This window comes from Thalia democratica, chromosome 5 (assembly GCF_965202585.1).
Source record: "Thalia democratica chromosome 5, ktThaDemo2.hap1.1, whole genome shotgun sequence".
Lineage (NCBI taxonomy): Eukaryota > Metazoa > Chordata > Thaliacea > Salpida > Salpidae > Thalia > Thalia democratica.
The window spans coordinates 55816667-55840567 of record NC_139169.1 but is presented as its reverse complement, the minus strand read 5'-3'; the positions used below and the strand labels follow the sequence as shown (position 1 = coordinate 55840567).

Here is a 23901-nt window from a genome sequence, read left to right as displayed (position 1 = left end):
TTTATATTGGTGCATTGCACCTTTGGTTTTAAAATTTCTTTACCTATTGTTGTGTTTGTATTGGAACTAAACCTAGAAGTTATTCTAAGTTGTCAAAATTCGTAAAACAACCTGTAATAAAAATTCTAAAATTAGCAATATCTGTTGTATCAGTTCTCGCATCTTAACAGGTTGATTTAAGTCCTAATTTGGTTTATGCGGCTTTATAACTTTCAGACATTTCCTAAACACGACTTCTTGTTGATGTTGAAGAAAAAGACAGAAATATTTTATTTACTCAAACAAAAATTATTTAAATAAATTTTAACTATCAACGGTATCTTTTTTTAGTATATACTTTTGCTACTTTATAACTTGCCTAAACAGTTTTTTCTGATCAGTCTGTAGTTACTGAAAATAATGATGTGCGTTGTTGAAACTGACTTGAACTTGAGCAGTTTGTTGTTTTTTTGTTTCTCGCAATAAAAATCAAACTAATGTATTATAGTTCTCACAGCTCGTCTTATAATTCACATTTACTCTTTTTAAATGCAATATTTTTACTGCAGATAAAGAATTGCTATAATGCTCAATAAATATAGGTTGACAAATTTTTATACATTTGTTTAGTATTTTAAAAAACTTAATTGTCCGTTCAAGCTGAATTAGAACAATTTTTTTTGTAGTTATATAATTAATTCACTGTTTATAACTTTCGGTATTTATTTATTTTGTGAACTTTATTTTAAACAAGGTTGCCAAACAAACAGGCTAGTTTAATATTTTTTATTCAGACTAGGTTAATGAATTGATTTTTATAAAACTCAGGTGTATCTGAAACTTTTATTTTAAACACTTTAAACAAATCTTCTTATTCTCAGAATAGTTTTTATGACTGTAGTGTAGTTTACTAATTGTAATTTTTTGTCTATTTACATGTTGTTCTTTTTATAATAATTATGTTTCAGTTATGTATTTAAGCTTGATTAACAAAAAGTTTTTAGCTGTTTTAACTTTTAGTAAACTTTTAATATAATTCAGACATTTTTGCTTTTAAAGTGGCAACCGAGTAAAAGACTAACGAATTACTAGTAATGTATTTTACTATAGTATTCCAGCATTAATTTTGCTAAAAAATTTGATTTAGCTTATCTACAGTATAAGTAGGTATTCGTTTTATTTAATTAATTAAAAACTGAATTTTCTAACGAGTGCAAACTATTTAAGACGCAAAAACTATTTTCTAAAGCAAAAACTAAACAATGTATAAAAGTGACTCATAAATGTATTTCAAGCTCGGTTTTTATAGAGAGTTAGGTTTTAAGTAAAATAAGAAAAGTAACATATTAAGTTTATCTTATTAAGTATTTATGTAAAAACACATTTTATTAAGACTTAAATATATTAAACAATGTAAATTCTATTACAATAGATATTTATATATTAAATAGGCATTCTATGTATAGCTAAAAGTCATTTAAAGTAATTATTTGAACAAAAGTACGAAAACTAAATCCAAAACAATATACAAATATCACTAAAACTAAAACACTGGCCCGCGAAGATTTTGAAAACTTGAAATTTGGCTCGCGAGCACCAACTGCCTGCCGACCCCTGCCTTAGATGATTACATTAAGCTTTTCTAACATATATAATTTATGTTTAGCATCACAAATTATTCTTTTTTTTTTTCATTTTAAGAAACAGACATTTATATATATTGTTATACAGCTCTAAATAATAAAATCAAGTAAAATGTGTGTAGCTTGACAATCAAAAAGTCTTTCAATACATCATTTCATACTAAGAAAATTTCAAATGCAAAAACTTAATTTCAAACTTAAGTTAAAAATCTAACTATATGTTACTAGAAGTACAAAGCTAAACGTATTTATATAACACTGCTGTTTACATGTTTAAAGTATTTTAAAAATTAAGTTCAAGTCTTTAACCAAAACTTAAGCTAAAATAAAATTTAAACCAAAATGAGTACAAACAATTTATTCTATACAGATTTAAAACAATGAATAAAGCCAGAAAGATAACAAAAATGATTCTAACAGTTGATTAGACTGTTTATTATGTTTGAAAAAATACAAATATGCAGCCAAAAATTTATATTATTGAAAAACAAGTTTTCAGACATGACTTTAAAACTATAATTTCAAAAATAAAATATAATTCTTTTACTTTATATATTTGCTTTTGATATATAAAATCATACAGTTGAATCTGAATATGTCTCCTAAATCACAAATTCTAGAAAACTGTTTTATATTGTTTTTCGATTTGATAACATGATCTATGTCAAAAAAGTATTTATTGTCCTGTTTGAAAATTATTTTAGTTCAATCCTCACTACTTAGTTAAACGAAAATACTGCAGTATAAAAAAAGGTCGTAACTTCATTTTTTTTCAAAGTTTTAGAGTCAGAAATAATTTGAAAATTTAATTTAACCGTTTAATTTAACCGTTTCATTACTTTTAATGAAACTTTTTGTGATCGGTAAATAGATTAAACACAAACTCAAAACATTAAAAAATAAACATAAATTAGTTAATATTACATATGTAAAAATAGTTGTGTAAATTCTTTTAAAATTTCGATTTCTTATTATACAATTGAAGTTTTTTATATGAACTTAAACGAAACATTTAAATATAGTTATATAAACATTCTTATTTTTATCTACAAGCTTGATCATTAAATTGTGTAGTTTGTACGTAATTTAGTTACTTTTAACAGTAATTTTTTTAGCAAGTTACTAAACATTGCTTGCAAATTTTGTTACCTAATTCAACAGAAAACTTAAGTTTGTTGATATGACACTATGTTTTTCAAAAAGTTTTTACAACCTAGAGCTGTGATACTCAAGCATAAATAAAACTACACGGTATATGTATGAAAAAGCTTTTGTGCACACTAGAACATTAAGTATTAAAAATATTAATAACTAGAATACTAAAATTGCATTAAACTGATAAAAACACAATTTTTGTTTAGGCTTTTTAGTCTCTTGATCAGAAATCTAAATCTTTAAATTATACAGTATTAGTTTGAAAAAAATAAATATAGTTTACAATATATTTTATATATATGGCACATACGTACTATTTTATCATTAATACCAATTATTTTTGTTTTGTTTGAAAAATTTTATCCAACTTTCGGAAATCATTAGGTTGAAGAAGAATGCAGTTTCATGACTCGTCCAATGAAAAGGATGTGCTGCAGCTTTTCGTGACAAACAAAAAACAAAAACGGTCGGTCGCAGTAGAAGCTTTCTACGGAAGCATTACCATTCTTGTTAACATCAGTCGGCAAATTAGTCACGGAAAGAGGCACGTGATCCGCAACAGGAGGGTTCGCCCACGTGCCTAACTCGTTCACTTCCATGAGCGATTCGTGGACGATGCCGCTCACTACCAGGCTCTCGTTGTACGACATCCTTGACAGGTTGGCGCGGTTTTCGTCGAAAACAGTTTTGATCCCAACGCCTTCGAGCGCGTGCCTCAGATCAACGCCGCAGCGGATTCGGAACTTGGGGATGTCAACGGCGACCCTCTGCAATTTGGATTGAAAGATCATGGAATCGATCATCTCCCCGGTCAGCTCGTCTTCCACGTAGTCAAGCTGAACCTGAGGGTCGGGAAGGACGAACCACATCGAGATGCCGTCGAAGTCGTAAGGGATCTCGATGACGGTCGACTTGAGGGCTTTGAAGCGGCACATTTTGAACTCGTCCTCGCTCTTGATCATCTGAACGACCGTTTCCTGCTGCATGAAGCTCTTGAAGTTGCCCGGACCCGTGGTGAATTTGTTCTTCCAGCCGCATTGAAAAAAGTTTGCGCAAGCGCCGACTATTTGCGGCGTGTTGTCTAAGCTGTTTTCCTTTATCACGTTACACAGTATTTGCTGCGTGTGCCTCGCTAGCCACGCGTTGACTTTCTTTCTCAAGTTTTCTTTCGCGTCCCCGAAGCCGGTGACCTTTCTCACTTTGCCGTTGTACAGCTCCATGACTTTTTCGCTGAAAATTGACCTCAAGCTTGCGTTGGTGTAAATTTTCGTTTTGATGTTCAGAACCTGCATTTCAGTCAAATCGTGTATTTCGTCCTTCAAAAAGACGGCGTACTGGGACAGTTCGGCTTCGTTTGCGAATCCCATCACGTGCAAGAGTTCTTCCAATGACTCGCCACTGGCTCCCGAAAGAAACATGGAGAGGGTGAGAAGAGCTCCGGTGGGAGAGAGCACGATGTTTTCGTTTGAAAAATGACTTTCTTTGCTGAACAAACTGGTGGCGAACTTGGACACCGTCGTGTAGCAGTTGCTTGGACCTTGCGTGTTGAAATCCATTTTTATAGTTAAAATTTAGTTTTACTTAAATAGTTCTTTAAAAAATTATAAATTAAGATTACCTGATGTTTACAATGTTTTGGTGTTTTTGAATAAATTTGAGGTCGTGTCTATTACAAACTAGTTTAATTTTATTTAATAAAAGGTGTCTAAGATTATTTTACAGAACTTAAGTAGATAAATTAAAATTTACTTAATATTTATTTATTTAAGACTTAGTTACAAATTGGTATATACTTCATTATTTTTTTGATATAAGTTTTTAAACTGCTCCATTTATTTCGGGTTTGAAATGGTAAAAACTTTGAAAGGAAGAAACTTAATTAAATACGAAAGCAAATGTAGTACAAGACTTATTTTTTTTAATTTCTCATTAATGACTAATTAGCATTAAGATATTCTTTTGTTGTTTTCTGTGAAAAACTGTGTTTTAAACCTGTTATTTCGCAGTAATGTTTCTTAAGATATGCAGTGAAAATATATTTAAAAAAATTACAAAAGCATCTTAGTATTTTTTTAAATATTTCGATAAAATCTTATTATTTTTAAGTTAGCAATGAATGTTTTAAAAGTTTTTTTATTTCAGAAAATAATTTATCATAAGCATTTATGTTTTAGGATTATGATAACTTTTATTAAGTACTTAACAGCATTTAGTAAAAAATTGTTTCAAAAAACAGTTATTTTAATCAACTTTTTATCGAAATAAATAAATATGTTAAAACTTAAATCAAAGGTAGAAAAAAAATCAGTATAACTAGGTTTCCTAAACAAATGTATTTATGTTTGAATGGAAATTAATGATTATAAATAAAAATTTCAGTTATAAAATCTTTAAGTCTTTAAATAAGTAACAATTTTCGTCTAAAAAAATCTGAAAATACCTTTTTATTTGACGCATTAGTGTTTTCTGATAAAAACAGAACATATTGTAGTTAAATTTAACATTAAATAAACTTTCGCATAAACTTTTATCACTTTAATAAAACTAAAATTTGTAAAACTTGATAAAGTAAGTGTTTATCTAAAGTTGAGAATCTGACGACTCGAATTTTTTTATTTTAAAGCTTCTTTATGAAGAAATAAACCCACCCTAGTTAAAGATTAAACGTTTTGGTATTTTTTATATATCTAAATACACTATACATGTATATAAAATTAAGTTTGTTTACATTTAATATTGAATTTAAATCTTTTAAAATACTTTATTTAAGACTAAACTAAACAAAAATTAAACTTTTGCTTTTAAACTTTTTTTTTTTTAGTAAATACTTAAAAGCTTTAAACTAAACTAAACAAAGAGATATATAACACTTTTAAAACTACTAATATGTGCTACTTGGTTTAATGTGCAAATATTCTCCTACTTGTTGTGTTAAGTATAAACAAACTATTAATAAAAGTTTACAAAAAAATTGTAATAATCTCAAAAAAAAACAACAAACATGGATTTATTAGGGAATTTTTTTAAAGTTATTTTGAAAACTATTTATAAACAGTGAATAAGTCGTTTTCATATTTCTATTTGATTTTGTATAACGCAAACAAAAAGTTAATCAGTAAACATTGGGTTTTAGTATTCACTAAACTTGGTTTTACAGATATTTTAATGATTAATAAAAACATTTTGTGGAGAAAGTAAAACAAGATTAATTTTATATTAGAACAGTTACTAAACCTTTTTCAATATTTTTTTTTACACTAATTGATCTAATGCGTAAATTTAAACCATTATGCGTAAACTTTAAAGTGCATATAAGTTCTTAAGTCGTAAAAAATATTGTAACAAATGGTATCAACCACTCACTTCAAACTTTATTGCTTGAATGAAATAAATGGGTATAAAATTACCAAATAGTGTTCAAAAACTAATACTCAGAAAAGTTTTATTTAATTTGCACTATATTTTTTGACTGTACACAAATATTTTAACGAAAATTTTTTTTTCAAAAGATGACCTACTTTGTACCGTCATTTAAACTTTTTATCAATAAACTATACTCTTTTTAGTTAATTTCTTCCATAAGTTATAAAATAAACTTTTATTTTAAAAAGTAAGCCTTGTATTTTGCACAAGAATTTTCATCAGCTTTATAATCTATTCAGAATTTCAACTAGACTGACGAAAATAAGTTCTATCAAAATTAATTTAAACAAATGTATTTTTTTAGAGTTTTTTGCATCTTCTTGAAGTTTTTTTTATGCTTCAACTTATTATTTAAGCAGTATTTTATCAATCGTTTAGAATTAAAACCTATAAATATTTGAAAAAAAATCTAAATTGCATAAATAGTTAATTTTTCTACAAGATTTTTTTTTTAATTAGATTAAAACACGTATATACTAAATGCATTTTTTTCTGTATGTACAAGTAAACAATATCCAAAAGTTTGTTAAACGTCTAAAGTAATATAATTTTTTGTACATTGATGTGGAACCAAACAAATTTTATAGTATTTAGTCTTATTAAAATAATTACTCTAATAAAAAAGAATTAAAATGTTGTCTTGTAATATATTTTAAGGCTTTTACCTTTTTTCATCTTTACCAAACTTGTTGGGATAAATTAAAAGTTTAACAATTTTAAATAAACTTTAGAAGTGAACAATTTTAGCTATTACTGTTTTATTGTTTTGTAGTTTTTATATTAACATAATTTGTTGTAGATAACCTGAACTGTTTTAATATTGCTTATAAAATAATATTTAATGATTTAATTTTTGTTTTACTGAACATATAATTAACTTTACACTTTTAAGTTTTAAAATAAAATCTTAGTAAATTCTAAAACGTTAAACTATTTAAATATATTACAAACTATTACAGTTTGATTTGAAATATATTGTGGTGAAATATTTAATTTAATAACTATTAAGCTTTTAGTTGTGGAATAGTTATGTAGAGTAACTATTTTTAATCTTTTCAAAAACTGTGCATGATAGACCACTAAATAAGAAAAATATGTAAACACCAAGTTATTTACGAAGTATATTCATTATAAATTAAAAATCTTATATCTTAACGGATTTAGTTGGTACAAAACATTCTAAATTTATAAAATTAGTATAAAAAGCAGTACATACTTTTAATGGAGTTAGTTATTATAATTATCTACATCGTAAAATCATTTATATGCACGTTACAGTTACGTGCGTTTTATTTTTTGAGAATTGAATATTATTGACATAAATATAGCGTAAAAGCTCGGATGTAAATAAAAAAAACCATTAATAAGAATAAATTGATCATAAGTTTCAATTAAGTAAATTATGTTTTAATCTTTTTTGTTTAATTCATAAAGCTTTTATTTTCTAAAAAAATTCTAACTAATACCAATTTATTTTTTTACTGTTTGTAAATTTTTACATTTTTGGTCTATACTTTATTTATACAATTTTTAATTAAAATTGGCAAAAAAAAACTTATTTAGTTACTATTACGATTTTAAAATCTAATTCCAATTACTTATACAGTTTTTATGTTTAATTGTTTAAAGTAGAAATATTAAAGGAAATATTATATTGTCGGAAGGATTTATTGTGTCTAAATACTACTTGCAACTTATATGGCTATATTTTTAATTAAAAAAAACGTTTAACTTAAAAGTTTTCAAATCATATTTTTGATTCTTTTTCAAAAATTAAATGAAATGTAAAAAAGTTATGAAGATCAACTATTAAAAAAGAATCAAAGATAAGATTTTAAAAGCTTCTAGTCTATATTTTTTGCATAAAAAAAATATAGTCATACTAAATTGAAAATGGTATTTAAATACTAAACATTTTACTTTTAACTTTTTGTAACTTCTAATTTGGGTAACTACTTAAAAGTATTCTATTAAGTGAACTTAAAAAAATAGTTTTTTAATCATTTATTTATACTACTTCAGCCACACATCATGTATACAAAACCAAAGAACTCTAGCTTGATAAAAATAACTTTTAAGTGATGTTGTAAATTATACAAAACTAATCAAATGAAAATATAAAAATTACCAGTAATATTTGAAAGACTATAAAAGTAATAAAAATCGTTAGCTTCAGTGGATGGAAAATTCTCGCTTTTTCACAAAAAAACTTTTTTGTATTGAAAAAACAATTAGGTTTTTTATAAGTTTTAATTAAAAACATTAACGTGGTTTTTTGACATTTGTTAAAAATCGATTGAATCGATTGAAGTAAATGCTTTTTATCTATAAACGCAGAACGAAAATCACTCTAAAAACAGTGAAAGTTTGTTCTAGAACATCGGTCGGCAGGCTTTTATAAGTCGTGAGCTAGTTTTATATAAAAATTAGCTCGCGGGCCGCACCCTGTAAAAAAGTTCTTTTATGGTCAGCAGTTACTAAAGTAATTCTAATTATAAATAAGTTAACAATGTTTTGAACCACAAATTGATAAGATGAGCAAAAATTAAGCACAAGTAATTATTAACAATCTAAATAAACGTTAAGTTTTTACTACAAAGTTATTTTTTAATGAAAAGGTACGTTTTTAGCTGAAAATTATACCGAAGACGCAGATTTATGGTTTCGGCCCGCAGTTTTCCAACCCTGATCTAGACACCACCCGTTCTTAAATTCCGAAAAAATATACGATAGATAACTAAAGAGTACTACTTTTATTAAAAAACTACTGATTACTTTATAAAATCCAACTCATAAACTATATATACTAAACAGGTGTTATATCACTTTTAGGTTGTTTGTGATAAAAGCAAAAAACAATTTTTTTATAAAAAGTTTCAAAGTATCTATCTGTGGGCAAATAAGTTTACACCTGTAAAATAAAAAAGAATTGCACCGGGTATTACATCATTTGCTAAAACTAAAGTAGTTTCCTCTAATAAAAATATTTTTTTTAGTTAATGTGACAACCTAGGTTCAAATCCTGGTTACAGCACCTTTTTCGATAACCGACAGGTCTTTCCATGCACCCATTTGTCTTTTTTTTTGTTTTTTTTTTACTTTTAGTTACTTTTTTTTCTCGCGCAAAAATGGGGTTTTGTGCAAAAATTTCGGTAGGATCTGTATTAACAAACCATTCGCTTCTAATTTTTAATATTAGTTATAAATAAAACAGTTTTATTATAACTACTAAAATACTTTATTTAATTAGTTTGTTTAAATTGGCACCTATTGTTTGTATGAACAATTATGCAGTAAAATTTGTTTTTGTTATAATTAAAACAGCTTCATTTGAAACAAATAATAGATATTTTTGCTTATTGTAACAATACGTGTATGTGGCGTATGGGCGAAACAAATTGTGCACATTTGATTGCAGTTTAGAGCTCTTCGTAATCACCGCAGCTGAAATCGTAAAGTTTGCTTTCGACAAGCTGAGCAAAATACCTGAAAAACTGAAAGCTAAATTGCAGAATCCGCAAAGATCGGAGCAAAGCAGATTTTGCACACAAACAAAGTAGGAAAGAGAAGGTCAAGATGTGATTTACATGGAGGGATGATCTGATAAGGATAACATATCTGAACAGCAAAGCTACGATAGGGAATTGCGGCCTGATGATCAGCAGTTACAGCGATTAATGAAGATTAATTTCAATTAATAAGTTTACTACCAAATTATTGAGGAGAACAATATCGAGACATTAGTTATATCGAGCAATGGCACAATTATTCTCAACGCTTGCAGAGCTACGAAGAACAGCGGCTTAAACTCCTAATGTAGCTTTATGATCAGCAGCAAATGTTGTTGCAGCAGCACATCAATGAATAGCGGAGAGCCGAGCAGCAGTTTTGTCGAAGAACAACAAATGAGTCTAATGTAACTTCACGAAGAGCAGCAGAGGTATGAACAGCAGCACGATGTAGAATTTTCCTGGCTTGAACGGCAGTTGAATGATTAATGGTTAATTCAAAGGCTAAACTTATATCAATAGGTGGTCCAACAGAACAAAATAATGATGGACATCAGAGTTATTATCAAAAGCAAAATAATGAGCGACATCGGATTTTGCGATCACTCACACAAAATACATCAAGAAAGGCTTTTGCGATCTATTTAAGAGCTACTAATAATGAAAAACAGAGTCTTAGGGATCAGCAACAAGGAAAAGAAAACATCTGTATCTAACAGATGAGTGTGACGATGTAATTGTGCAGCAACTATTTGAAGAGCAAGAATAACCGAGACCCAACGGCCTGACGGCTGACAGGATCGAGCAGTTTGAACGTTTTCAAGCTGCCGAGTCGTACATTGGTGAGCTGTGTAATTGCATCAAGGATGACTGGGAGATCGGCCGAGAGCTAGTGAGACTCAATTGCACTGACATATGGTTTTCAGAACACAACACTTGCATCAACTGCTGAAGAGAGTTCCAAGATTAAAGGACACAGGATTAAAACTTCACTCTTTTTTGTTTTATAGTTGTAAGCTACACAGTCAAATATTTTTTTTTTTTACACTACTTTATTAACTAGGCTATAAAAAAGTCAAAATTTATAACGAAAATTTTTTTTGAAATAACTAGAATATTTAGAAAAAAATTATGCTTTATTGATATACTTTTACCTTAAATACTTGTAAAACAGGTATAATCGTTACTCTGATAAATTGAATTACATTCTTACAAAGCAAACGGCTTAGCTTCGCAACATTTTTTTTTTCTTTAATGTTTTAGTGGCTAAAACACGTTTTCTGTTAATTGAAATTTTTTAAGTTAAATTTTTGATTTGTAAAACGTTGAATTAGTCTCACAAAGTCGATAGCTTTGCTTCGCAATACGATTATTTTTTGTTTATTTTAATGAAAAGATTAAATTAATTTTGGTGCTACGCATAAAAGAACACATTTTTTAGTATATTAAATTTATTTTATTTAATTAAAACTTTTTGACATGATTTTTTGCTTTGCAAAATGTTGGGTTAGTTTACAAAACCGAAGGCTTTTCATAGTAAAACGACTGTTTTGTGTTTTCTTTAGTTAAAAAAAGAGTATTCTTTTTAGCTAATTAGTTTTTTTTTTACAAAAAAGACTCAGCTAGATTGCATGGTTACTGATAGTCCTCCTCACCTCTAACAACTGCAACGACCTTGGACCAAGCCCCATGGAAAATGTGTCCATGGGCTTATCTCGGGCCTACCTTCTACTAGCTGCAAGACAAACTGCTGAGCCAGGCCGGGACTATTACCCGATTATTAACTTCACGATAAAAAAATATTTGTAGTAGGCTTATTCAAAAAAAATTTTTTCTTCAGTTCTGTTAAACAAAAATATTTACCTTGTAAGCTTCGAAAACATCGTTTAAATAAGTTTTGTTCCTGAAATCACTAAACATAATATTAAATTTACAAGTTAGTGGTTTATTAGTATAAAGAAACATATGCTAGTTTAATAATGAAAGTTACTGAGCAGATAGTTTTTATTAGAAATACGAATATTATTTCATTAATAATATTTTTACTTAAGTGAAAAATAAATTTAATAACAACAAAATTTCAGAAGTTTGCAAAACAACTTCTGCTTTGTTTGTACATCTTAAAAACTGTGTATGTCTGATGATATGTGAAAAAATTCCCCCTTAATTGAAAAAAAAGAAATACAAAACAACTTTTATTACAACCTTTTTAATAAGAGAATTGTTTTTAAGTACAATCTAAACATCTATTATAAATTGCTTTTATACATGTCAAAATCATAAAGATGTTGTTAAAGAGCTTTTTTTAGATATCATCTAAAAGCATAATAAAAAATGCTTAAAACTTTTTATTATGCTTTTAGATGATATCTAAAAAAAGCTCTTAAACAACATCTTTATTAGTTTAACATGTATAAAAGCAATAAAATGAACACAGTCACATAATAACACATATCATATCACTAATATGATATGTGTTATTATGTGACTGTGTAGTTATTTTACAAAAAAAGTGACTTTGTATTAAAAAGTTCCGTGTTATAACTTTGTTATTTATCTTTTGCGTAAAACCATAGAAGATGATTTTCTTTATTTTAAATTAAGTTTTTCTTCGCTATTATAATTTTCGATGAGTCTTTACTCTGTAATATTTTTCATACTTGCAAGAACGAATTATTTTTATATCTCTTTTTTTTTCAAAAAAAAGTCGTTTTTAATAAAGCTTAACTATAAAATCTACTTACATATTTTAAACCAGACTAAACTAAGTTTTAAAAATCTAAAAATTTACAATCGCTGGATTTACACCATATTCTAACTTTAGCAGCTAACCTTTGATTAACTAATTTAAACTCATTAGTACTAGTAGGCAGTGGCAATATTAAAATTTTTCAGACAGTTTATATTTATTTTAAATTTCTTCTAACAAAACAGCTTTTATGAAAAAAGATAATAGAAACTAACATAATCAAGAAAAAAAAAACTTATTTCAGTGAAAAGTTTTAAATTTTACTATACTCAAATACGTTTTGCTTAAATTTAATAAAAATCTTGGAAACTGTGCTACTTACTGATATTATTGTAAAAGTAATGTTTAAAACGTTGTTTTTAAACAAAATATATGAAAAATATTGAATTTTATTTATTTAAACACTTAAAAGTTAATTTCATTTTTTAGTTAATAATTATAAAAGTAACCACAGGTAGTTCTTTTTAGCTTTTTAAGTTTAACCTTAACCATTTAAGCTTCGCCTTTCAAAGATTTTTTATATCATCTGAACTAAGTACGAACTGAATGCTGAATATTCAGTGTTTTTGAAAAGTAGTTTATTTTAAAGCACACTCTTTAGATTCTTAGTAGATCTGTAAAAGTAATGTATACATACCAAGTCAATGATTTATAATTTTACACAGGGTTGCCACTTTACCTGGAAACCTGGAAAAATTTTGAAAAACCTGGAATTTGAGAAATTTTGAAAAAATCCGGGAATTTTGAACAAAAATCACTAAAAAAACCTGGAATTTTAACAATTTTCACATGTTCAGTAGTAAACTTTTAATTTGAATAAAAATATATGTCATATAAATAAAAAAGTTTTGTCATCATCAAAATTTTTTTTTAATAAAAAACATATTTAAAGAAGTTTACAGTATCTTTTCAATGTTTTTTATCATTTAACTTTGTTTTTTACCTTAAACTTAACTGTAAACTAAAAATAGACCCAAAAGTGTGTATGTTTAAAATCTGGAAGAAATTTAGAAAACCTGGAAAATTTATGTAGAGACGAGTGGCAACCCTGTTTAAAGAAAAACAATTAATATTTCACTACAAAGCATATTTTCAAATTGTAGATCTTTTTTTTTATCATTTGGCCCTAGGACCTGGAGCAGAAAGAACCTTTTGGTTATTGAGTTGCACACCACATATATATTTTAATGTCATGTCCAGGACATATTATTCAAATATAATAAGTTCTACTTGAATTTTATCTACAATTAGAAAGTCTGCTTTGTGGTGAAACATTGTAGTGGTTTTTCTTTGAAATAATGAATTGTTAATTTTCAATATCCTATGTGGATTGATTACTGTGTCTAATTCGTTTCAAACTCAATAGTTACATACTAAGTCACCTTAGATTTAAAGCATCTTTCTTGGGCCTTAAAGATTGAATACATAGTTTATGTATTCAATCTTTAAGGCCCAGCTTGTGTAACCAGAAAAAGTTCTTATACCAAACTAGACTTTTTAAATCCTTATATCAAGTAATTTTAAAGTAATTACTTTATTTCTAAAACTTATTTTAAAATGTATTTTAATTTTATAGCTGGTTTATTTTAAATTGGTTTTAATTTAACAAGTTTTATTAGTATACCAAATGTATACAGCATTAGCATTTAGTTAGTTTTTAACATTCATTTATTACATCATTCTATATTTTAAAACTACAGTATGATTTTGTTTCAATTTCTATTCATTCTAACTTAGTAAGATACAATTTCTGATGAGTCTTACTACAAAAGTACTAAAGTAAATTTAAGAAAAATGAATTGTTTTTTGTTCTACTTTTTAAACAAGTTATGCACCAGAAAAAAAAATGAAAAAACTTCTCAAAGTCTAAACTGAAATATACTTGTTGCATAGCAAAACAACAACTGGTGAATCCAATTAATTTTAATTTAGGTTCTTAAAGATGTTGTAGAACACTACATATACAAATTGGTAATTCCCTAGGATGATGTTGCACAAAAACCAAAGTGAAATATATTATATTTGATGTCATTTTAAACTATAATTATATGCTTAAAATCTATGTTTTAAGCTTAATATGTACAATCTAAAAAGATACTTTGTTTAAACAAGCTTTATAAATACATAGTAAGAATTAAATTTAATTATGATGAACTAAAATATTTAATTGACTTAATTTTTTTTATTTTACAATATTGTAACAAATATAAATTAATGTTTTTGATTAATTTCTTTACCACATATTTGATGTCATTTACATTGTCAAATAAAAGCAATTAAATTTTTAAGTTTTATTAGTTTATGATAGATAAGTTTAATTTAATTTATATATTTATAAAATACATTTTTAAATTGAATGGTTAAAAATGACATCAAATATAATATATTTTTACTTTGATATTAGTGCAATATCATCCTAGAAAAATTACGATTTTTCATGAAAAATAAGCAAGTAACTTTTCTGGAATTCCAATTTTTTTTTAAATTTCCACTGTGAGAAGTTTTATATCATTTTTACCATGAAAAATAGAAAAGAAGTTTAATTTTTTATAACTCAGCCCAACCTAGTTTTTTTTTAGTTTCACTAGAGTTGAAATAAGTTTTTTAAAATTGATCTTGCTAATTTTTTTTTATAATGTACAAGTTTATAGTGTATTTAATAATCTACTTATGACTTGTACTACTCTAATATATAAGTTATATATTTTATGAGCTCTGATATAAATGTTGTTGTTTTAAGTCATTATATATCATATCTATTATATTGTAATTTAATAATCAGAAATAACATTTTGTTCTTTCAGTTTCATTATATTTATATTCTGTTACCAATTTTTTCAAAAACTTGATTTTTTGGGTTTGAAAAGTTTTTTGAATTAAAAGTAAATATTTAAGATGACTCAGCTTAGTTTTAGGTTGCTAAAGATACACAGTGGGCTGGCAAGTGGCCATTGACTATTTTCGCGACTAAACAGTTAAAGCAAGATTTTTGTTTAATTGTTTAGACTGGGGTTTTGTCTTTTAAAAACTGGGTTAGTTTCTGTTCTGCTTAGAGTATACTAAAAGTTATGTAAGCTTAAATGTAGCCAAAGTTTACTTTTTGTAAGTTTAAAACAGCCTCAAAAAATGCTTAAATTTTTGTCAAAATTAAGGTCTACATCTACTGTTAAAAAACACCTTGAAAGCTTTTATACAAATTCTTTTTTTTAAGTTTTTTCATTTGTTTGGTTTAGTGTTAATTGAGAAAAGTCAAAATTCTTTGAATATTTAAATGTAAAAGTATATTATTTCTCATATAAAAAATCTTCTATTCTCGCCGAAAATTCATTGATGATTCTCTGGCAATTAAGGGTATTCTTCAGGGTTAATTTTCTCAATTTGCCACCTTAGAACCAACATTGTTTATTTTTTAATAATTTAGTAAAAATGACAATTCTATATACAAATTTAGAGACAAATCTATCTTGTGGAATATAACTATTTTATTAGGTTTTTACAAGCAATATTTCTATTAAAAAAATTGATATAATATCCTATCCCTGGTTTTTCACTGAATCATATGACAACTGAGGGATTGTGAAAATTCTCCAAAAAGAAAGAAATTCACACAACTTTACTGTTACCTGAACAAACAACAAACTAATGTTTTTTTGATGCTGAAATGACAATGGTGGATGGTAAGCTACAGAGTTTGCTCACTGGTATAGGAGGTGCCTTCTGTTGCCTTTGCAGGCAGATATAGCAAGGAACAATGTAATACTTTAGATTATGTTAAAGCAGGATTTCCTGTTGATCGTTCTCTTGAACAAACAAAACAAATATGTGAAGAGAAATGGCACTTGCTTGAAAATTGAAAACCAAATGACTATGAGGTTAGACAGGGAGTAACTAAGGAACCAATTACAAATGAAGAGCACTTGACTTTACATCAGCTTCACAGTTACATCAGAGTTTTCGGATGGATCTATAAAATATGTTATCATGCTGTGGCTGGACATTTTAATTAGTCAAAATCGAAGTTTGAAGGAATATCTAAAAGTCAAGGTGTAAATAATTTAATTGAGTCAAAAAGAAAATTTCAGAAATGTGTAGAAGAAGAAATTAATGTTGCTCTTGAAAAACCGGATCCCACAGGCCATGGTGGAACTTCTACAACATGTAACGTAGTCAAAACTTTGCTAAACACCAATAATAGGACTCTGCTGACGAAGCATATTTCTGATGTTAGTTTAAAAGAAAACATTGACAAAATTATTTTGTATGTTTCCATTGTTTTATGCCTCATAAATTCTAACAGAAAGATTAATGTAGAGAAATACTCAGTTTTATGTCAAAAAACAATGATGCTGGTCATGTCGGTTAAATGGATTTGCTTTACACCAACTGGGCATACTGTTCTTATACATAGTGCTGAACTAATTGAGCAAAACAACAGTAGAGATTTGCTAAATTACACCGAAAGTGGATTGGAAGCTAACAACAAGTTTCTAAGACAGTACAGAATGAACTTTTTAAGGAAAACTTCTCAGTATGAAAATTTAACAGACTGTTTAAATCGATTATGAGACAAGAGTGACTACGATGTTAACAACACTTTAGACAGACTGAATTGCACTTATTGTAAAGAGGTTGGACATACTGCACGAAGTTGTTTGCAGCTAAATGAAAAAAATTTATTATGTAGTTCAGAATGGGAAACGTTGTTACATATGCTTTGTGCTACTGAATAGAGTGTTTTATTTATTTTTGAAACTAAATTTCAAAGAAGTTTTAAGAACTTACTGTTTGATTTATATTTTCTAGTAAATTTAAAGTACTTTTTTTTAATCACAGGCTAAATTATTTTGTTTTTTGCACTGTTTTGCAACAAATAAATGTTTTTATTGTTCAAAATGTTTACGGTTTTTTTTCTTTTGATAAACTAGTACAAATGTGATGTTATTAATAATACAAACTTTGATATACAAAGATCAGCCTTAAATTAATAAAAAACTGTATTCAGAGTATAGTTTCACCCGGCTTGATATTGAAAATTCATTCATATTTTAACTAAAATGAGAGTAAATGTAACTCTCTTGAGGTAGCCAATTATTATTTTCTTTTTTTTGTAAATCTTTCTAAGTTTCATTAGAAATTAAAATTTCAACTATTTTTTAAATAAAAACAAACATTATTCTTATTTTAACACTAAGTGTAACTTTAAATTGTATTATAGTGCTTTTTATGACAGTTTTATGTAAATGGCCGCTTGATCCCCGTTTTCAGCCCACTGTGAGATATTTTTTTTTGACTCAAAGAAAGTCAACCTAAATTTAAAAAAAACCTGTTTTACTGAATTAAGAAGCTTTTCTTTAAGCTTTTTAATTTATCTAGTTCTGAATTAAGTGTGGGTTATTTCTTTTTCATTATCTTATTAAATGTAGTGTATAATAATGTGTCATGGTCTAAATTTGATAGTTTGAAACCTTGAATTTTTGAAAAACCTAGAATTAAATAAGGGGGGTAAGCCGTGATTTTTACAAGTTAATCTTGTTTTATAGAGTCTTTACTAAGCTTCAAGTTGCTTTTAACCATAAAAAAATTCAAACTAATTTTTGAGATATGACAGGTCAAAGTCTTGCCGCATAATAGGTACCCTATGGGAAGGGAAAACTAAAACAGCAAAAAAAAAGACTATTGTATTTAAAATCTATCTCCTACATTTTTTAAGCAGTCTTCAACCTTTCACAGTCTAATCTTTATACAATAACAAAAAAGCGTTACTTAGGACTTTAAAAAATTACAAAAAGATTTAGTTTTAATTTTTAATTTTTTTTTTCTATTTCTTAAACTATTAAAATTCATAAGTAATGTTTTTCATTTATAATATAAGGAACATTTCCTAAGAATTTGAAGATTGCTTGAAAAATGAAGGAGGAGATAGATTTTTAGTGATTTTTAAATTTCTGAGAAAACTGAACCCAAAAAATTTGCAGTTCATATGTTTCTACCTAAAGTTCGATGATATTTTTGAATTCTATAAAAACTGGCTTGTAGTTTGTACTTAAACTTTCATATATACACTTAAGTCTTTTTTTTTGTAAAAAAGTGTTGAACCCCCCTATGACCTTAAAAGTTCTGGTCAAAAAAACCTAGAATATAAAAAACTTATAAAAATGGAAAAAGCTCAAATTTTAAGCTATTTTTACATGTAAGTACTGAATTTTAATTAGATACAAAAATATATCATACAGAATATAATTTTTTGTATCAACTATATATAAATATATTTGTAAAAATTTATTAGAAAGTAGCTTTACAGTATCTTTTCAATGATGTTATACTATTTAAGACAGTTTTTTACCTTGAATTAAATTTTAAACTAAAATTTTACAAAAAAACTTTTTCTAAAAACCTGGAAGAAAATTAGAAAACCTGGAGAAAAGTTACAAAATACCTTTGGCAACCCTGTTGTTTTGTAAATTAAGAGCAATCTTTGTAGTTTAAAGCACAATTCATTATCTGTATATTCATTTAGAATTTTTAAACTTAAAAATTTTAAACATTCAAAATGGGAGATCGCTACAATATTTTTTCACAAATGGAACACTTGCAATCCAAGTATGTTGGAACTGGTCACTCGGACACAACCAAGTGGGAATGGCTGACCAACCAACACAGAGACACTCTTGCTTCATACTTGGGTAAGTATTTTTGTATAATTTTTATATTTCTTTATTTTTAAATAACTACTTAATTTTAAGTCTTTGTTTTTACAGGGTTGCCACACACTTGAGTAAACTCAAAGTCAAACTAGCTTAAAATTTTTAAAAATCTAAGGCTGGTTTGAGTTGTTTTGAGAAAATCAGGCTTGTTTTCTGTAAAAATATAAATCATTTACAATTAATTCAGTTTAAAATGTTTTATTTATTTTAGGCGAAATGTGTGTTATTTTTTTTTTTAATTCTGGTGAATTTTACATTCTTGGTTTCATGTATCCTTGCACTTGACTTTTTTTAAAACTACAACAAAGTTATTTTAAAAAGTCTTTTGTAAATAGAAAGTGAAACAGCATATTTTTAGGAGGGTTTCCACACACTCATAACATCTAGGCTTGTTTCAAATTTATAATGAAAAACTCAAGGTTACTCAGGCTCGTTAATTTTTTTTGCTAAGTAAGTTTTAATATTTTTAAAATTTCCACACTTGTTTTTTGGCTTTAAACTCTAATTTTATAATTTGGGTTTTTTAATATTGGGTTTTTTTGTTTATATTTTATCATTTAAGCTTGATTAACATTTTTTCAGTCTTTTGCTTTTTTTTTTTCAAGTTTCTTGAAAATTCAGACTAGTTTTGGTCACTTAGGCTGTTTTTTTGCTTTAAAGAGTGGTAGTTATGTTTTAAGTTTAAAATTTTTTTTAACACTAAAATAAAGATATAAAGAAAATTGTTCCTATAGATTTTTTTATTCAACTGAAATAAAAAAAAAAATTGGTGATTTAGCTTTTTTATTTTATTTTTTTATATAATTTTTTGTAAAAACTGCAAGGAAAGTTTGTAAAAAACCTGAGTTATTTATTTCAAATAACAAAGAAAAATATTTATTTTAAGTGATTTATAGCTTTGTTTTCTCCCTCCTCCATAAGGTACACCATAAATTCACTAGCTATATCTCAAAAATACTTATGTTATTCTAAAACTGTAAAAAGCAATTATATCTAAGCTAAACCCTAGAAAATAAGATCTAGTTGTAAAAAGTGAATACTCCCCTATGTCATTCAATTGTAACTAGGTCAAAAGACATTAAGATTATTTATGTTTTATCATGCTTAAACTATCTTTAAAGGTTTAAAAAGAGGTTAGAAAATTCCATTCAAAGTTATTACAGATTGTAATGGATTAAAATATAGTTTAACAGGGTTGCCACACACTCAGGGTACTCAGGGAAATTCAGGATATTTGAATATCTACAAAATTTCAGGGAGACTCAGGGTAATTTAAGATAGCTTAACTTATTTTGTCTTTTTTTAAATTTATGATGACTTGGGGCAGTTTTAATTTTTTATAAAATCTCAGGATAGTTAAATGATTTTTAAAAACTCTCAGGGCAAATTTTTTTCAAGAACTATAATAAGATTTAGTATATCAAGTTTTAATATTTTGTTATTTTATTAAACCAGTTTTGTTGAAAAACACAATTTTTAATGATTTTAAAATGGTTATTTAATTTATATTTTAGCCTTGCAGCTAGTTCTTCACTATTTTTTGAAATAATTGTTTAGTTTTTGTTTATAATCTGAAATTAAAGTTTATCATGATATAAGTTTATAGTAGATAGAAACAGCTAAGAGATATAAAAGTTTGTCTCTGCATTGGTAGGGCATAGAAGGGTAAACAATTTTTTCACAGTTTGATCTTATTTTACACATTTAATACTAAGCTACAAGATGCTTTTTACAAATTTAAAAAAATTCAAAATAATTTTTAAGATATAGCCGGTCAAAATCGGAGGCAATAATAAGTTCCTTATGGGAGATGCCCCCTATGCCCTTAACATTCTTTATAACTTAGTTATTTTATTATATATTTAGGTAAAATTATAATGTTTCATATATCTATAATTCATAAGTAAAGTTGTTTCTTATAACTTATGAATACTTGTTTTCAGTAAAACTAACTATAAATGAGTATTGGCTAGTGTTGTCTAATCTTAAAAAACAGTATTTTTCATAAGTTTATTAAACATCTAATGCAGAAGCATTCAAATACAACCTTACTTTTATTTATTAAGAAGAAAAAATAACATGAGGTATAAGTAGTTTGTGCCAGAGGCAAACATATTTTTTAAGGATTGAAAAAAAAAATCGCAGAGTGACTTAAAGCCGTTTAAGGTGAATCAAGGCAGTTTTTCGATGCAAAAAGTGGCAACCCAGTTTTAGCCTGAAATACAGTTTTGTTATATTAATTTTTATGAGTTTAAACATCTGTTTTTTTTTTTAACTTTTTAATTTTCTATACAATAGAATCAAAACACTTCAACTTTAAAAACCTTGGAGATTTTAAAATCTGTAAGGAATTAAAAAGCTTGTAACCCCCAAGTGTTTTTTTTTAAATGAATTTTATTAATACACATTTTCATCTGGATTTTTTACATTTAAAAAATAACTTTTCTAAATAAGTAGTTTTTTATGTTTATATAACTAAAAAGTATAAATTGATTCCACAATTTTGAGCCACAAAAAAATATCAAAGAAGTCAGAAATTTTATTTTATTTAAAATGTTTAATAAAAGTCCATAATTTTTGTTATTCTTAACAAAGTTAATATTTTATTTGCTTTATTTATTTATTCTTTTTCAAGGTATAAAAAATATCTTCTTCTGCTTGGATTATTTTTTAAACATTTAAAAAAATGTTTAACGTTTCATAAAATAACTTTAGTATATAATGCTTTTTTCTCTTCAAAAAAAGCTAAATTGTTTTGTTATATTAGTATTTACACAGTACATAACTCAAAGTTATATATTTGTTTCTTTTGGTTTTCTTCCTTGGTAAAATTAGGTTATAGGCCTTAGGGGTCCTGGGTTGATTTTTACAATTTGATTTTGTTTTATAATGTTTTAGTTAAGTTATTTCACACCTTTTATCACTTAAAGAAAGTTAAAAGTAACACTTGAGATATAATGAATAAAAGTTATTGAGTTTATTAGAATTCTAAATTTCAGCTGCAAATCAAAGGTACTTCTGATTGGCTAATGTATTTTTATTTTTTTAATTTTTAATCACAATTTTTTTCTGGTATTTTTTGTATATTTGGGTAAGTGGGTTAAAGATAAGGCTATATATGTTTTAAATGTAATGCTAAATTACTTTACCTCATTTACATAAGTTTATGAATAAAAAAAATAATTTCAAAACCTTATAACTTAGCCGACCCGGTTTCTTATGGTAGGCGCAAAGCAAAAAAGTGTATTTTACCAACAGTCTATCTTCTCACTAAATTTTTTAATTAGTATTTTTCAAAATCTTACAGGTAGCTTTAAATTAATTACATTTGAATAATGTTTTAATCAAGTTTTTTTTTTTTTTTAAAAGGATTAATATCTATTCTTTATATCTAAAAGTTTTTTCTTAATAATTAAATTTTTTCACGCGACTTAGATATTTTCTAACTATTTGAAAAGTTTTTCCTGAGAGTTTGAGATATCTCGCTCAAAAAAAAGTTTGATAGGTTCGTAATTTATTTTGTAATTTCTGAGAAAACTAACAACAAATATACTGTGGTATAAATGTTTCAATTGGAAGCTTTTTCAAAAATGACTATATATATCAACAATTAATTGAAATTTTTATATACTATTTTTATATAATAATAATTAAAATACTAAATTGTTTATTTAAAACATACTCAATTTGTTTTTAGGCCATCACGACTTGCTCAGTCACATTTCAATTGCTGAAAACGAGACGAAGGCCCGGGTCAGGTTCAACTTGATGGACAAAATGTTCCAACCGTGCGGCCCTCCGCCTGAGCGCCCCAACCTCGACTGAGAAAGTTTAATAAAATAAACTTGCATTATTCCAACAGTTTGTTATTTTTCTCTCAATTTCATTTTAGAAATGTCAAAATTATCTTTAATGTTTTGTGAATGATTTATTGTATTAGTATTACTATAGTGAATTTGTCTAATGTATTATATAATGATTCTTTATAAATAATAAATTTAACTTTTGTTTGTTATGTTTGTTTTTTGAAATTAAATTTAAGAGGTAACCAATAAATATATTATGAAATTTTATAAAACAGGTTTGTCAGTACTTCACACTATCTAAGGTTGTTTAGTCATTTTTATTGTTTGCTTACGCAAAATTTTTTTAAAGTTTTTATTATTAAATCGAGAAAATATTTGTTACTTAAAATCTTAATTAATTAACAATGTAGTTTTTAAGGCTAAAAAGTGTTCTGAAAAAACTTCGATTTGGTTTAATTTTGATATATCTTTAAACTAAACTACTTTTAAATATTTAAACATTAAGTGTTTTAAGAATTTTACCTTGTTAAAAACTTATTCTTTTTCAATAACTACACATTTTTATTTACAATATTTTTATTACGTTCTTACTTTCAACAATTTTTGAAATCAAATATCTATTGAAGTACTAACCTTATGAAATATCTTTATTATCATTAGAAGTGGAATTAACTTTTAAATTATATTTTATATTTTTGTATTTAGTAATTTTGAACTATATAAGTTTTATTTAAGTAACTAATCTCCTAAAAATTCAACTTTATTAATAGCTATGTTATTATCGGAGTACAAAAATTGTCATATATCCTGATTTTTTTAAAGTTTTGGGTAAAATCTGGTTCATCATTAAATATAAGTTTCTTAAATACTTCTATTAAAAAAAACTGTTTTAACCTAAGAACGTCAATTGAGTAAGTAATTAAAACTTTTCGT

General features: G+C 26.2%; 2 protein-coding genes across 2 annotated transcripts; one reads left to right on the top strand and one right to left on the bottom strand.

Annotated features, from left to right (window-relative positions):
* Positions 1 to 3157: 3157 nt before the first annotated feature.
* Positions 3158 to 4333, bottom strand: LOC145836647 (serpin B9-like). Its single transcript, XM_082944434.1, has one exon. The coding sequence runs from the start codon at positions 4331 to 4333 to the stop codon at positions 3158 to 3160; it is 1176 nt and encodes a 391-aa protein (XP_082800560.1).
* Positions 4334 to 18979: 14646 nt separating this feature from the next.
* Positions 18980 to 23172, top strand: LOC145835787 (splicing factor 3B subunit 5-like). The gene is made up of 2 exons (XM_082943505.1): positions 18980 to 19141; positions 22860 to 23172. Exons 1-2 carry the CDS (start codon positions 19009 to 19011, stop codon positions 22985 to 22987), a joined length of 261 nt encoding a protein of 86 aa, XP_082799631.1. The 5' UTR covers positions 18980 to 19008; the 3' UTR covers positions 22988 to 23172.
* Positions 23173 to 23901: the final 729 nt, after the last annotated feature.